The 15,445-nt window shown below is 32.5% G+C and overlaps 4 protein-coding genes across 5 annotated transcripts; 2 read left to right on the plus strand and 2 right to left on the minus strand.

Annotated features, from left to right (window-relative positions):
• The first annotated feature begins 31 nt into the window (after window positions 1–31).
• LOC125068113 (vacuolar fusion protein CCZ1 homolog) lies at window positions 32–6,122 on the plus strand. The gene is made up of 11 exons (XM_047677126.1): window positions 32–183; window positions 268–365; window positions 487–577; window positions 686–745; window positions 826–951; window positions 1,025–1,197; window positions 4,198–4,472; window positions 4,819–5,003; window positions 5,190–5,275; window positions 5,746–5,873; window positions 5,965–6,122. The coding sequence occupies exons 1-11, from the start codon at window positions 112–114 to the stop codon at window positions 6,021–6,023; spliced, it is 1,353 nt and encodes a 450-aa protein (XP_047533082.1). The 5' UTR covers window positions 32–111; the 3' UTR covers window positions 6,024–6,122.
• Window positions 6,116–7,901, minus strand: LOC125068112 (protein RFT1 homolog). Its single transcript, XM_047677125.1, has one exon. The coding sequence runs from the start codon at window positions 7,899–7,901 to the stop codon at window positions 6,225–6,227; it is 1,677 nt and encodes a 558-aa protein (XP_047533081.1). The 3' UTR covers window positions 6,116–6,224.
• Window positions 7,902–7,923: 22 nt separating this feature from the next.
• Window positions 7,924–8,462, minus strand: LOC125068114 (ragulator complex protein LAMTOR4 homolog). Its single transcript, XM_047677127.1, has 3 exons — window positions 8,424–8,462; window positions 8,222–8,360; window positions 7,924–8,083 (listed from the first exon to the last, which is right to left on the minus strand). Exons 2-3 carry the CDS (start codon window positions 8,353–8,355, stop codon window positions 7,924–7,926), a joined length of 294 nt encoding a protein of 97 aa, XP_047533083.1. The 5' UTR covers window positions 8,356–8,360; window positions 8,424–8,462.
• A 1,069-nt stretch (window positions 8,463–9,531) lies between these two features.
• On the plus strand, window positions 9,532–15,188 carry LOC125068241 (lysosomal-associated transmembrane protein 4A). 2 transcript variants are annotated; one of them, XM_047677325.1, is made up of 7 exons: window positions 9,532–9,657; window positions 10,995–11,106; window positions 11,201–11,405; window positions 12,090–12,198; window positions 12,894–13,050; window positions 13,974–14,216; window positions 14,487–15,188. In XM_047677325.1, the coding sequence occupies exons 2-7, from the start codon at window positions 10,999–11,001 to the stop codon at window positions 14,571–14,573; spliced, it is 909 nt and encodes a 302-aa protein (XP_047533281.1). In that variant the 5' UTR covers window positions 9,532–9,657; window positions 10,995–10,998; the 3' UTR covers window positions 14,574–15,188. The 2 variants fall into 2 exon arrangements, with proteins under 2 accessions (XP_047533281.1, XP_047533280.1); XM_047677324.1 differs by having other exon boundaries at window positions 9,533–9,657; window positions 12,060–12,198.
• Window positions 15,189–15,445: the final 257 nt, after the last annotated feature.

The following is a 15,445-nucleotide window of genomic DNA, read 5'->3' on the forward strand; positions in this document are numbered from 1 at the left end:
AGATATACTTACTGTGTGTAATTGAATATAATGCTATTTTTCCTATGATAATAAAATAGTGAACATAAGCACTAATTTTACACAAATATTAAAATTGAAATAAATACCAAAATGATTGATGTGAAAAATAAAGTAAATTCATTTTTTATATTTAACTCTAGCTTTGGTCCAAAAGAAGGCGATGTAAGTCAACAATGTATTTTTTAGTTATAGTTTAATGTACTATATTTTTGTATGTATTTTTAACAATCAATCGATTATTTTCAGGAGCTTAAAAGAATATTATTTTTTCACCCTACTCAAGTTACATCCGATGCTCGGAAAATGCAAGTAGGATTATGTGAAGCAGTTGTAAAATTTATGACGTTAGTTATTTTCATAATTTTAAATGTATTGGTATTCTATGTATATGGTATTAATTGCAAAAACATCTTTGTATGCTCCTGAATGTACTACTGGGAAATTATTATCTATCTATCTTTTTAGAACATTCTCTTCCGAACCATGTGAGGCATTACAAACACAATCAAAAAGATATATATTCTACCAGCCAGAGAAAGGATTCTGGATGGTTTTGGTAAAATATTCTTTTATTAATTGAAAACCTCATAAAACCAAACATTTAATAAATAATGAGTGTCCAATAGAACCTTAGGTTATGGCTTATATGTAACATAACTTTCAGGTTGTAAGAATACCTTATGCAACTAAAAGTTCTACAACAACTGGAGAAAAAAAAGATGTAGTAAGCATTAATCATACTATAAAATAATACTAATTAGGATAATTTTATTAAAATACATTATAATAAACCTTTTTTTTTAGGTAGAACCATCTGTGATGTATGATTTACTAGTGTCTGCTCATAAAATATTTAGAATGTTTATAGGCCCCTTTAAAGATATTCCACCTGAAGATATTTATTCGAAGTGTGAACAATTCTTTACACCTGTAAGAATAACTGAAATAATGCTATTTCTTATAAACTTATTACTTTTATATTTAATGTACATTTTGTTTACAGTATATTATGACAAGGAACATTACTAATAATTTAAGTAATATAATACAGGGAATAAACTACTTGCCATTGGAAAAAAATTCCTTCTTTAAAGTAATGTGCTTTATAGATCTACTTGAAATGAACTATCCAGATTTTAAATGTATATCATTTGTCTACAATGATCAACTCATATGGTAAGATTAAAAAGACTTTCTTACTTTTTTCCATTCAAAAATAACTGAAATGTTGATTTTAATTTAGAATTATGACATGTTGTGCTCAATGGTGAATAATAAAATTGTGAGGAAACATGTTTCGACAAAATTCTTATATCCACCACCACCACCAACCTACAGCAAAATTTTGAAATAATCTGTAAACCTACATAACAGGAGATATGGTCTTTGTGGGCTTAAGTGGTTTAATATACTTATAGTTTCAGTTACAGTACTGTAAAATAAAATTTATTTTAATAAAAGAAATAAACACTTTCGTGAATGGATGCATGTACATTTAATCTAATAACTTAACCCTTATGTGAGTGACAACTAAAAAACCTTTAACAGAGTGACGAGGTACCCGGGTACCTTCATACAGTTTATAAGTAATGTAAACAATCAAGGTCTGCTTTTGTGTTACATATACTTTGAATATTATTATTTTAGCTAAGCTAAACAGTTGACAATCTGTGGCGATCAAAGTGGAGGAGAAGTGGAGTGCGGTACATGGTTATCGACGCGCAAGAAACACTGAATCCATTCATTGCATCGTGCTTGACATTTGACTGCATACGTTTGTTTCTATTGTTCGAGTATATTTATATTTTGTGAGTTTATAATTATTTCATTATGAATATCGGAGCGAGTACTTCTCAACAAAGATCACGTGTTCGAAGATATAATTCAACAGAATTACTAGCGATATTAGAAGAATCTTCTAGTGACGAGGGTGAGTTTGTTGCTTCTGATAATGAACATGATTATATTCCTTTGGTTGAAGAGAGTAGATTTGAAATTTCGGACGTTGAGCCAGAAGCTGAAGTCGAAAATGAGATTGATTCTTACGATTCCGATGCGAGTTTTGAAGGGGAATCGCTTGAAAATATTCTTATTGCAAAAGATGGAACGCGGTGGCAGTCTGAACCACTTCCCAGAACACAAACTAGTAACCGAAATATTCTTCGCCAACGGGGCGGAGCTGCATCTTTCAGTAAACTTTATAATCAAATGGAAATATTCAAAAATATATTGTCCAATGAAATGTGTGACATAATCTTGAGGGAAACTAATCGTAAAGGGACTAAGGTTACTGAAGCATACAATAATAGACTGATGGAAAATTACCCTGATATTAGCAAGCGACCAAAACAAAAAATATTCAAACCATTCACAGAACAAGAATTGGATGCATTTTTTGGTATTCTAATCTTTAGTGGGGTGCATAGATCTAATAAAGAGCATTTGACTGAACTTTGGAAATCCAGTCACTTACCATTATTTCGTGCTGCGATGTCCCATGATAGATTCAAAATGCTGCTACGCTTCATAAGGTTTGATAATGATGTAACGCGCCTTGAACGTTTGTTAGCTGATAAAGCCGCTGCTATACGAGATATTTGGACTATGTTTATTTCAAATTTGAAAAAACTCTACAAGCCTCGTGAATGTATTACCGTTGACGAACAGCTATATGGATATCGTGGGCGGACTCGCTTTACTCAATACATGCCATCAAAACCAGAAAAGTATGGCATAAAAATATTCTGGGCTTCTGATGCAAATAATTCCTACCCCCTAAATGGACTAATATATACAGGAAAGTCAAGTGATGGCATGCGTCAAACAAATGTAGGAGAATGCACTGTATTAGATCTAGTGGCTAAATATAAAAATTCAGGGCTCAATGTAACTACGGATAATTTTTTTACGTCGCTGCAACTGGCTCATTCCTTGAATTCATGGAATATGACACTTGTTGGAACGGTAAGAAAAAATAAACGGTTTCTTCCTGCAAATATGCAAGCACACAAGGAGAGGTCGATTTATTCCTCTAACTTCGCATTTAGCAAAGCAGCAACTGTATGCTCTTACGTACCTAAAAAAAAGAAAGCAGTAATAATGTTGTCATCAATGCACATGTCACCAGTAATTGAAAGTTATAAGGAAACTGCCAAGCCTGAAATAATTTTATATTATAATAAAACCAAAAGTGGAGTGGATAACATGGATAAGCTGTTAGCAGAATATACTGTAAAACGCAGAACAAATCGGTGGCCTTTAGCACTTTTTTACAACATCATTGACATTGCAGCTTTGGCGGCATATATCATTTATATGGAACATAACCCACAATTGACCTCGAGTGACAGACGTAGAAAATTTTTAAAATCATTGAGTCTACAACTGTGTAGTAAAAATATAGAAGAGAGATCAAAAAATTGCATTGTGACATCAAAATTACATGTGAGATCTGCAATGCAGGACGTGCTTGGTCGAGAACTTAGGCCGTCAATTTCTTCTGGATCTACAACTTCTATAAGTCAGACTAGACGAGATTCTACCGGGCGTGTTGCAGTCGTCGGAAGTTGTTACCTATGCAGAGAACTCAAACGCAAGCAAAGAAAAACTCGAAAAGCTTGCACCAACTGCAGAAAACCAATTTGTGATGAACATGCAGTAACTCGTCCAACATGTAACACCTGCTTCGAGAGCTGTACTAATTCTGTATGAACAAAGAATTTGTAACTATTATAAAAATAAAACATGTTTATTATTTAATTTTAATACGAAATTATAAATGCTTTTTTCATAGTCATACAACACACAAAGAGGTACCCGGGTACCTTGTCACTCGATTGTGAGTTTAAAATATGTTTTGGTTTCCACAAAACATTGTAAATAATAGACTTGGTCAAAACATTAAAAGATATGTAATTTATAAATAGTTAGGAGCTCTCACGAAGTTACAGGTACCTACAGGGCGTAAAACATACTTTTTTTTTAATTTAAAATAGCCAAAGGTACCCGGGTACCTCGTCACTCACATAAGGGTTAAATATACAGCTCATGTTAAAAATAATAATAGTTCAATTTATTCTTCTAATTTCTGTTTGAAGTTAGTTCAAAAAAATATTTCTTGTTATGTGGAAAATTATATTACAGGATAATTATTACATATTTCTATTTTCAAAACAGGAATGGCCTTGCTACCAACGATATGTTAACATTATACCAATATCTAGTACAAACATTGCTGCCAAAGCAAGTTGAGAAGGAGATACAAGGTGGAGCAGTAACTGCTGCACAGAGACATGGACGCTTTATCAGCCCACCAGATGGTATTCGTAGTGCAGAAGATCTGCAAAAGCTTCATAGAGTATATCTCATGCGTGAGGATGACACAGATACAAAGCAATATTATCTTGTAATTTACAGAACACTGAGCGCTACAGTTTGCTTCACTGTCGATGGTAAGTATAGCATTTGATTATTTACAAAAATAGTGTTTCAACAGTTCCTTTCATCCATTTTTTTGTTGTCAAAAATTCATATGAATATTCCTATGCCTCATTCAAAAACTATTATCTATGATCTTCTAAATATATAAAAATAAATATTTCTTTGTATGTTTGTGATGTTTGCATTCTATTCTAAAAAAAAACTACCTGATTATTTTGTGGTCAAAAGAAAAATGTCGTTAGTGTGTTTTTGGAGGCCTTTATTCTACCTTGCCTTTGGCGAGTCCGAAAGATGTAACTAGTTACACATTTGTTTCTTGTAAATAAACATAATTATAATATAAACATTTTATTTCAGTGGATACAGAACTAAACATTGATACATTTAGAGCTTTAGATGCATTTATTGGCCCGCAACTATCTACTATTGCGTCATCAATAAGTGAACAGTGCACAATGCATGCACTGCAAAGTGCACAACTAGCCAGCTCTGATCATAAATTTCTATATTTTAACCGGCTAAACTTAGCATGTAAAACATCTGTAAGTATTTTATTAAATGTGTAAATAATGCCAATTCTACTTCTAAAGCAAGTGAAAATAATGTGACAAAATATTTCTCATAGTTACACAGTTATACATAACTGCTTTAAGATTATGAAAGAGTAATAACAGTGCTTAGTTATCATATTCATTATAATTTAATAGCAATGGAATTTGCATTTTTAGACACCTGCTACTTCTTTAACTCCTTCGACAGCTATAAAGCCAGAAGTATTAAGTATAATTGCAGGCATTCATTCAGACAGAAAAAGGTATGTATTTTTGTGTTATGTTGTACATCGAAGGTTCAACAAATTTGTTTTTAAATGAATCCATAATGTTGGCTTTAAACTTCCATTAACACGAATCGTTAAAAAAATATTTAGTAATAACTAAAGGACATAAATAGGTGCACCATATATTATTTTTTTTAAAATGTAGATTATTTCTACTTACTTCCGTAAGTATTTTAAGTTTTGTTAAGATTTATTATAACTACGTCAATTCTTTATTTATTATTTATATATCTATTTAAGGATAAATTAATCTGAAATAAATAAAAAAGCTTTAATATGCTGCAATTGTTGCCAGTCTTTCCTTATATTTATTTAGTCATAAATATTCTTCAAATTATTACAAAATTTTTCCTACACGCCTCCAAGTTAAGGAGACTATATAAATAATTATAATTTGTTGTTGTTCAAAATTCATACTGTACTAAATTAAATAAAATTACTTTCAGTCTTGGAAATTATGGCGAAGTTATTATCAAAACACCAGATGAATATTGGATCGCAGGTAAATCATCCAATGATAGGGAGTTCTATGTTATAATACAAGATAAAAATGCAAATTTAAAGGATATTGCAGGTAAAGTTGTAGTTAAATTCCATTAAAGTCTTTGTTATAATTTTATCATATAATTTTTTTTCATTCATCACCAACTTTTTTATATTTACAGATGAGGTGAAAAGAATGTGTGAAGATCAAATGAAAGGCATTTTCTTTTATCCTATGTGAAAAATTATTATAAACTTAATGTAAATTTACATATTTATTATTGTTTATGTTTAATTTTGAATGTAATAAATCAAATAAATATTTCTAATAAATGTTAATAATAAAATACTTTTAATATTACAATATACTTTATATATTTTTATAGAAATAATAGTTACACATCTTATTTACATGTTATATAAGCTTAACAATACACAGGTGCTAATCCGTTGCCATCTTTTCTTCACTTTTCATAAACTTTTGATAAGTTTTAATGATAAGATTCTTATTTTCGTATCCCCAAGATAGCAGAACACAAATCAAACAAACCATGCCAATAGCAATGTGCGTTACAACTGAATTATAAAAGAAATTATTTTCGGAAAACTTACAAATACAACCAGCAATAAATAGAGTTATTAAAAAGTATTTTCCAACATATAGCCCTTGAAGTGGCCTAAAATCAGTATCCTTGGTTTTATTACTAATAAAATGTATACTGTGCACAATTCTCGCAAACATATTTATACAATTCGAAATAATAAATCCAACTGGTCCTAGAACATATGTCAAAACATATGAAAGTATCAAAAAGCTAATTGAAAAGAATACCATCAAGTAATTGTAACTGTTTAGTTGAGCACTAGTCATAGTTGCAAAAGTGTAACATTCAGTAATGCCATTAATAGCCATCAACACAATAGCTAGACAATGACTCTGAAGCAACTGTACTGGTAATCCACTGGCAACAAAAACTTCTCCACCATACAAAGTCAAGAGAGTACGAGAGTAACTCAACCCAAAGACAAGAACAACCAAACCAATGGAACTCACAATTTTACAAACTTGAGACAAAACTGTACAAGATTCTTGGATTTTGTTTTGATCTTGCTTACATAAAGGCAAGTCCCTGCTCACCATTTGTGTAAAGTAAAAATAACTGCTATCCTCTATGGGTCGAAATACAAATCTAGCAGCTAGACTACCTAGATTATTTACAACATCATAAGTTGCTTGTTCAGTAAAAGTCATCACAGGACTAACTGACATAACATATTTCTCTCCTTCTGTCAAAACCTGCTTAACAACTCCTTGCTTGGCAAAACTTAAAGTTAGAGTATTCAATTTTTTATTAAATGAAGAGTTTATAGAACCCAAGTACTTTGGAAAAAAGTCTCTAAGAGAAGTGAAGTTGAAGTCGTCCATATTGCTATAAAGTCTCTCCAAAATATTATTTGGAAGAAATTTCACTTTGAGTGCACCCTTTGCATACAATGGTTTAAATTTAATGTACCAATAGAAAAATGAGTAATAAGCTAGAACAATAACTGCAATACTTCCAACTTGGGCTACTGAAAAGGCAATAAGAGCCAATGACCTGTCATATACTATAATAGATAAAAATAATACTGTCCTTACAAAAATATGTAATGTGTCAAGGATAACTTTAAGCTTTACAAAACAAAAAAGCTGTGTAACCAGAACAATATTTGCTGAGCAAAGTTCTAATATACATGACAATGCTACACTCCAACAACCAAACTCATATTGAAAAACAAGCTCTGGATGACCCAATGGCAATATATAAAGCCATATATAAACAAAAATAAAAGATAACAAACAACTGAGTGGGACTGATAACCAAATTTGATTCATGACTTGATGCCAAATAAATTCATCTTTTTGACCTAAGCAGGCACGATGGAATGGCTCTCTACTTAGGAATAGAATAGTACTCTCTAGTAATAACAGTCTGACATTCATGATACCAATAATTTCATGTCCTACATTTCTGATTACCCAGGCATTTATAATAAATGTTACACATCTAAATAAAATCTGTAGTAAAATGTTAAACGATGCATTTTCAAGACTGCTCATTAATAAATTTCGACCCATCTTGATAAATTAATAATTCCAATTACACATTTACAGCAATACTCTCAGAAGGGGATGATTGTATGCTTCTCTTAACAACATATATTTTTTTGTTTGATATGCATATAACAAACCAATGGTCATCATATGTTATAGATATTTTTTTAAACTTCTCTTCAGGACCAAATGCGACTGGATCAATACTGAAAAGAAATATTTAAATTATACTACTTGATAATAGCAGTTAAACTACATCCATATCTTAAAGTTATTAAATAATATTGCAAGTAATCGGTACGTAAACAATTTTATAGTGACGAGTTTATAATATCTGTTCTAACCTATTAGATAGACTGATAAGATCAGTTATAATGGTTGCAACACGTTCGTCGTTTTCGAGTTCACCACCCGACTCTAGGACCGCGCCATCCTCGGTTAATATTAAATATCCGAGTTGGTCTGGAATTTTTTCCATTATAGCTGAAATTTCGACAGAGAAAACAATAAATGAATAAGTGGGCAATATTTATTTATATGACATACCCTTATTATGTAGTTGTATGTCATCAGTCACAATGACGCGTCGTAGTGCTATTCCAACTAGCTATGAAAATATCCATATATTATTTTTGATATATCAATATTTTCAAACGATATTTTAAATTTTTTAATGTAGTCATAAAGTATAAAAACCATTTTTCAATTGTAACATTAGTTACTATTGAAAATTTGCATTGCATTCTTGCCACCATTCCACACGGTCAAGATTTATACAGTAACTATTATTAATTAATATTTATATATATTTAAGCACTTAATGTTATCAATTTTTATGTTAATAAATGTATGTTAAAGAGATAGTAACATCTGATATTATGCTGGTGTAATATTACATACGTGTTAAAAAATATCTGATTATATATTCATACTTAAAAAATAATCAATCGATGTTTTTGCTGATAATTTAATATTTAAAAGTAAATTATAAACGCTTGACTCTTCTGGTAAGGATATCAATTGGGATTTTTTAAAATTATTTTAATTGTTATTAAATCATCATAATTTAAGCCACAAGACGTCCACAGCTGTACAAACACCTCTCCCAAAGATCTCACCCAGTGTCTTCCGGCGGTCTTCACTAGATCGTCAGTGCGTTTTCCGTTTCGTGGTCTCACTCGAGAACTTTTCGGAAACTAAAACAAATAAAAAGATTTTACCGCAAGTTGCTAGACTGGTCGTCTGAAAATAATAGAAACTTTTTAATACAAAGTGCCAAGACAAATCCATAACCTGATGGTATGTGGTCACCACCGACCATACACATTGGTGCCGTAAGAAATATTAACCATTTCTTACATCACACCAATGCGCAAAACTTATGAGCTAAGACATTATGCTAGAGTGACACAGACTCCTAAAAACTTTAACACAGCAATACTAAGTATCGCTGTTTAGCAGTAGAATATTATAATTGTGATGAAAGCACAAAGCCCTACCACCAAGTGTAAACATAAAAAATATTGTCCATAACTAAGGCGACACTGCTGCAGTGATGTTAGTTTGTATATTAAGATTTTATTATATAATTTCAGCAGCGGTATAAAATTAGTTGGTTCTACTGGCAGCCCTACCAACTATCTGTATTAATATACTCTATGCTACAAAGTACAAACTGTCATCACTCATCAGTGTTACAGTATATTGTACAATATTTTCTGATAATTTCCTTTTTTTCGTCTTGCCTTAAATACGAAAGTGATTAAAACATATACAAAAGGTAAGATATCCTATAAATTTATTTTGTTAGCCGTTAGAGATATTTGGTTTTTATTTTCAAGTTTACTATACACTTAATTTTATAGTATTACGCCATATAACTATAACATCAGATTGATAAGTGGCATAATATTTATTTTGTAGTGATTTATGTATTCATAAGATTTGTTATTAAACAATAAAATGCGAAAATTGTAATGAGCGAAATAAAATCTGTAATTCGTGATATTAACACTACGATATTTATGAGATATTTTATGTTAGTGTTGGTGTGATGACGTTCTTTTGATTATTGCTGTCAATAACATCCATTTCAATGATGAGATTAGCTTGGTTTTATTGTGTTATCACGTATGGGTAATGATGGTGGTTAGGCTCGACGAAAATACTTAAAATTGCTATGCTTATAGATTTGACGTGAATATCAAGTCACATATCATAATAATTTACCTAATTGGTTAAAGATTCGTATTAAAATAAACCTATATACATAAAATTATATATAAAAATCTGTTTCAATTTTCAATATTAATGACTCATTTGGAACTTTCGTGCTGTTTTTATTTTTTGACAAATATTTTATTACAATATAATCGGTAACAAACGGTACAGTAAGTCAATTGTTTAATGCCATACATTTTCATTTGTTATTCATAGTAAACTTCCTTGTTGTATTACTAATAATATGTTACAATATACCATTCTGAAAGCAGGCCATTATAGAAGTAGTTTAAAAATTCCTTAAACGCAAATGGTTATTTTTATTTTTTTATTATTGTTCTCAATATAATTTTCTCTAGACAATTCCATAGATAATGGAAAATGTTAGTATTTGTTGATCATAATAGGCATGTGATGAAATAAAGTATTGGCAATTTTGCCAATTTTTAGTCTTAATTTATTCTATGGGCAAACAGCAATATTTAGTGTTATTGTGTTCAGGTTTGGAGGTTGATTGAGCCAGTGTAACTGTGTGCACAAGGGACCTAACATCTTAGTTCCCAAGGTTGGTGACGCATTAACAATGTAAAGAGAGATCAATAATTCCTACAGTGCTAGTCTATAAACCACTTAAAATCAGGTTGCCAATTTGCCAGACCACCTAACTTTATAATAACAAAAGTTTGAACTAGTTGTTTCAGTTATCTATTTAAAAGAATTTATGTATTAAAATTTTAAATCATTTTCTTAATTAATATAGTATGTTATGTGTATATGTTAAAGTATATCTAATAATTAATAAACCCAATAATTTAAATTTTATCATTATTTCAACTGTATACTTTATATTTTTTAAGCTTGAACTAAAAAAAATAATAATTTTGTTATTTCTTTTAGAAAAATGTTAAGATTTCGTCCCAAGTTGGGAACGGAGCGCAGTAAGGAGTGGCGTTGTTGTTTCTGTCTTCATGTCCGCACTGGAACCATCCTACTCGGCACATGGCATTTGGTAATTAAAAATATTTAAAGCAGACTCATTTAATTAATTCAATTTGTATGTGTTAATATTGTTGTTTTAATGATTGATTTATCTATTGTTATAGCTGCTACACCTGGTAGCTCTAGGTTTCCTAGCAGCTATTGTGCGTGACCCTAGTCTACTAGATGAGTTGGAACGTGATACGGCGCCAGTGGCTGACTGGAGCGACATAGGGGCCGCGATGCCTACTCCCCTGTCTAACGTCGAGACTCGTCCAAGCCCCTACCCACAACATGGACCACATCCTAGAGATCATAGCCTTATATATCGTAAGTAAACATGCTAAGCTAACAAAATTACTACAGTTAGCGTAAAACTTAAATGCGTTTCTGAGGTTCTCGATATTATATCAAACAATATCTTAATTTAACAGTACATACTTTCTTTCAAAATATTTTTTGTCTCACTCGCTTCTAAACACGTCTTATTTGTAATCTGTCCTAAAGAGAAATAGAGAACAAACCTATCATTGTATAAATTGCATGTGGTAGAAAATTATGTTATATAAGGCATAGATATTTTCGTTCTATATTAATTATTTAATTGATAGAAATTTATAAACCATAGTTAGTTTGTATTGTTATTTACAGTCTCATTTCATACTAATTAATAATAACCTCTTTTTATTTTGATTATACCCACGCATACTCACGGAGCTAACTTTACTCGAGACGCATTTTAATTTTGCGCGTGCTACTGTACTTATAGCCTATTCCAATCGATAATTATAACGGTTTTTTTTTCGCGAATCGATAGAGTATATCGTAGATATGGTGTCAATTCAATGCCAAAGTTATTTCTTGTCTTTAGTGATTGGAAAAGGCTATTAATATGGGACACTAAAACTGATGTATATCGCCGCTAACAAAGAGTTGGAAAATGACTATTAAAATTGTATCCATTGCATATTAAACTGTGCGTAGATGATGTGGATGTGGGTGCGATGGTTACAGTGTGTACACTGGCCATCACACTCATGCTGATATATGGAGCGTCACGCGGCAAGCCAGCTCATCTGCTGCCGTTCTTCTGCCTGCAAATATTTGACTTTGCCATCACTGTGTAAGTTATACAAAGTTGTTTTATTTATTTTACTTTAATACACATTAACTCCGATTTTACTCCGGTTTAGAATATATCAATTGGTAAAAAGTAGTAAAATTGTCTATGTCTAATTATCATTGCTTTTGATAAATATGTAATGGTACCTACTATATAAATATTAAATATTTGACAATGTGCCAGAATTTTTTTAGAGTAATAGTGCTGAAGGACTCTGTAACAATAATTACTATATAGTGTAATTAGTAGTTAAACAAGACAATAACTTAAAAGTGATAATAAAACACAGTTAACATTTAATTGTAAAACAAATGAAAGTTTCTAATAAAAATTTATATATGTTTAAAAAAATCTACCATCCTACATCACACGACGTTATGCTCAAAACATAAATAATAATTAATATAATAATTTCAGTATTTCGATATTATTCGTGCTTAATAAATTTGCTTTAAGGCGATAAGACTACGCTGCCATAAAAGGCTTTAAAGTAAAAAAGTCTATCGCGTATAAAATAGTGTATAAAAAAGCGGCTGGCTGGTGTCATGTGTATGTGTATATATAAAAGAAAGTTCCATCAATTTTTATTAATAAATTATAAGTTACTAATGGAATGTTTAAATAAGTTTAAAACTCAACAACAATAAATTCCATGACATTCGCGCAATATGTACATACGTGTCTCCCACCGGTAGCCTGACCGCGACCGGCTACCTGTGCTACCTGCGCTCCATCCACCGCCTGGTGGCGGAGGCGCGCCGCGTGCCGTGGCGCGAGCAGCTGCTGTCGCTGCCCGCGCCCGCACTGGCGCTCGTCGTGCTCGCCACCTTCCTGTTCGCCGTGTTACTAAAGGTACACTTCATGTCTAAAAAAGCTCGACAGGCTTCCAACTTATTTAACATAGAACTAGATTTTAGAAAGTATTTTTTGTGGCATAGGGGCACATGGGCATGAGGCCCACCTGATGGAGAGTGGCTATCACCGCCCATGGCTTGGCTTACCTTCCAATTACGGAAATATTGACGTCAAGTATTTTGATACTAGCTGTGGTAGGAAAAGGAATGATCTTAAAATGTGACAAATAGTGACATTTTAGCAGCTCATATGCAAACTTGTGTCTTTACAGGGCCGAATTGAAATACGTTTATTCGGTCCCGATCCGAGATTTTAGTTTATAAAGACTCGATTTAATACACAAGTTTTGTTCCGGTTCTCGTCAGTGTTTCCTTAAAATATTAGCACGGCCTGGATGAGGTATCAACGGTGCTGTCGTCTTCATAGCACCGAATATTTTGCAACAAGGCATTTATACGCAGAAGTAGGTACACGGGCAAAAAACAGGTAGGTACACAGCGTTGTGGAAAACCAGAATAGAAGTGAAGCGTGAAGCACAGAGCATAGCGACCCCGACGATAACACTACTAACGGTCGCTAATCAGCTGGTGTTTTTCTAATTATCGGAGGAGATGGCATTTGATAATTGACTCCACTATCTTGGAGAACAATGAAGATGGTCTGACAGGTTTTTGGATCTGATGCCCTAAATCAGTTAGAAGAAGTTCAGGATGATAAAGTCGCTTTAAAACCGGTGTAAACTCCTAAGCACATTTTCGCAGCACGATCGAAGGGATGCCATCGGCACCACTCCACTTATGAATGGGATTTTAGTGAGACATTAGTACTTTCCCGGGCGTACCGGGCCATTTGGCTCCATTTCTAAGGTCTACATGGTTGTATATACTATATACTCATGCTCAAGTAATTCCCCGCCACAGGGCTACTGCATCAGCGTGGTGTGGCGATGCTACAAGTACCTGACGATGCGCACGCACGCGCTGCACAGCCTCACGCCGTTCGTGATCTCGAGCTCGGGCGCGCTGTCGCCGGGCGCGCCGCTCGCGCCGCCCGCGCCCGCCTACTCCAGCCTGCTGCCCGACTACGAGGAGGCCGTGAAGCAGACCCCGCCGCCCTCCTACCGCGCCGCCACGCTCATGGCGGCCGCCGACCCCGTCGCCGCTGTGAGTCCGGACCGCTTGATGAATTAATCGATCGACGTGTAATTAACTCGTAGAACAGTGACGAATCCATATCTATATTTTTTTACGAAGTATATAAAGATCGCTGTATTTTTTGGAAAGCGCATCACGCAAAAACCGAGAAAATATATTCAGCGTGGTTTAGGGAAGGGCTTTGTCTAAACAATATAATTCAACATATAACGTAGCCACATCGACGCGTGAGTCTGCTAGTAAAATATATATATTATATAATTTTTATATGTATTACAGATTCCACCGTCTGCAGAGCAGAACCAACCCCTGTCCACTAACACGGTGGTGATGCTTCCCCAGCAAGGCACACAAGCACGTGTCTGAATCTCGTCGCCTTAATCTACATTCTTTCCGTGGATTATCATTAAGCTACAACTACACTATGAATTGCACGATGCTATATTTATAAACCCCTCATTGTCATAGGCTTCTAAGAGTATTATATTTAATGTGAATTAATAGCCTAAAAATATGTGGGTCGAAATTAACACATTTGGTACTGATCATCTATCATGCCGTTTTTAGTGTAGTAATAACTTAATTTGTATTAATTTTTCTTTTCATTTCATTTCATTATTTTGATTCATTTCATTAAAGTACATTAAGTTATTTTGTAGGGCTTTATTATATCAACTTAAGATTGTCACTCTCTTTCTCTTTATCGAAGCTTAAATTTTTTTTCCGTTATTTATATCTTTTAAAACACTAAAGTAAAATCTTATTTTGCTAGTACATACAACGCCATGTATATATGGGAACAAAAACAAATATTCAACAGACTTTGAATGTTTGCATAAGCTTATTAGTCGGTATTCGTTAAATATTTTGTTTATGAAAAAAGGTAAATTTGAAGTTAAAATGAGAAAATAGTTTTGAAGTAAATAAGTAAGTACCTTATAATTAGTAAGATGACCATTAGAAATTGATTTTAGGAAACTTCATTTAATTGAATTAAAAATTATTTTTTCCGTTTCATTTTATTTAAAATTCTGTACTTTTTGAAAATATGAAACTCAAACCCCTATATACTATGATTACAAATGACAAACTGGTGAAATAAGATTCTATTAGAGTTCGCTGCACATTTGGAAAATATTTTTTATATTATTTGTTTAAATTATGATACTTCTTATCTTATACTAAAAACATTGAAATAGTGCCATTTGTTTTGTTTGAGAATTTTTATTTTTGTACTT

This window comes from Vanessa atalanta, chromosome 13 (assembly GCF_905147765.1).
Source record: "Vanessa atalanta chromosome 13, ilVanAtal1.2, whole genome shotgun sequence".
In the NCBI taxonomy this organism is placed as follows: domain Eukaryota; kingdom Metazoa; phylum Arthropoda; class Insecta; order Lepidoptera; family Nymphalidae; genus Vanessa; species Vanessa atalanta.

Excerpts from the sequence above, each read along its gene's own strand:
- LOC125068114 (XM_047677127.1), bottom strand. The coding sequence starts at position 8,355 with ATGGAAAAAATTCCAGACCAACTCGGATATTTAATATTAACCGAGGAT. Across the intron at positions 8,084-8,221 it reads CTTATCAGTCTATCTAATAG|TATTGATCCAGTCGCATTTG; the intron begins GTTAGAACAGAT and ends ATTTCTTTTCAG.
- LOC125068113 (XM_047677126.1), top strand. The coding sequence starts at position 112 with ATGATTGATGTGAAAAATAAAGTAAATTCATTTTTTATATTTAACTCT. Across the intron at positions 184-267 it reads TTGGTCCAAAAGAAGGCGAT|GAGCTTAAAAGAATATTATT; the intron begins GTAAGTCAACAA and ends GATTATTTTCAG. Across the intron at positions 5,276-5,745 it reads ATTCATTCAGACAGAAAAAG|TCTTGGAAATTATGGCGAAG; the intron begins GTATGTATTTTT and ends AATTACTTTCAG.
- LOC125068112 (XM_047677125.1), bottom strand. The coding sequence starts at position 7,901 with ATGGGTCGAAATTTATTAATGAGCAGTCTTGAAAATGCATCGTTTAAC.
- LOC125068241 (XM_047677324.1), top strand. The coding sequence starts at position 10,999 with ATGTTAAGATTTCGTCCCAAGTTGGGAACGGAGCGCAGTAAGGAGTGG. Across the intron at positions 11,107-11,200 it reads TACTCGGCACATGGCATTTG|CTGCTACACCTGGTAGCTCT; the intron begins GTAATTAAAAAT and ends CTATTGTTATAG. Across the intron at positions 12,199-12,893 it reads TTTGACTTTGCCATCACTGT|CCTGACCGCGACCGGCTACC; the intron begins GTAAGTTATACA and ends TCCCACCGGTAG.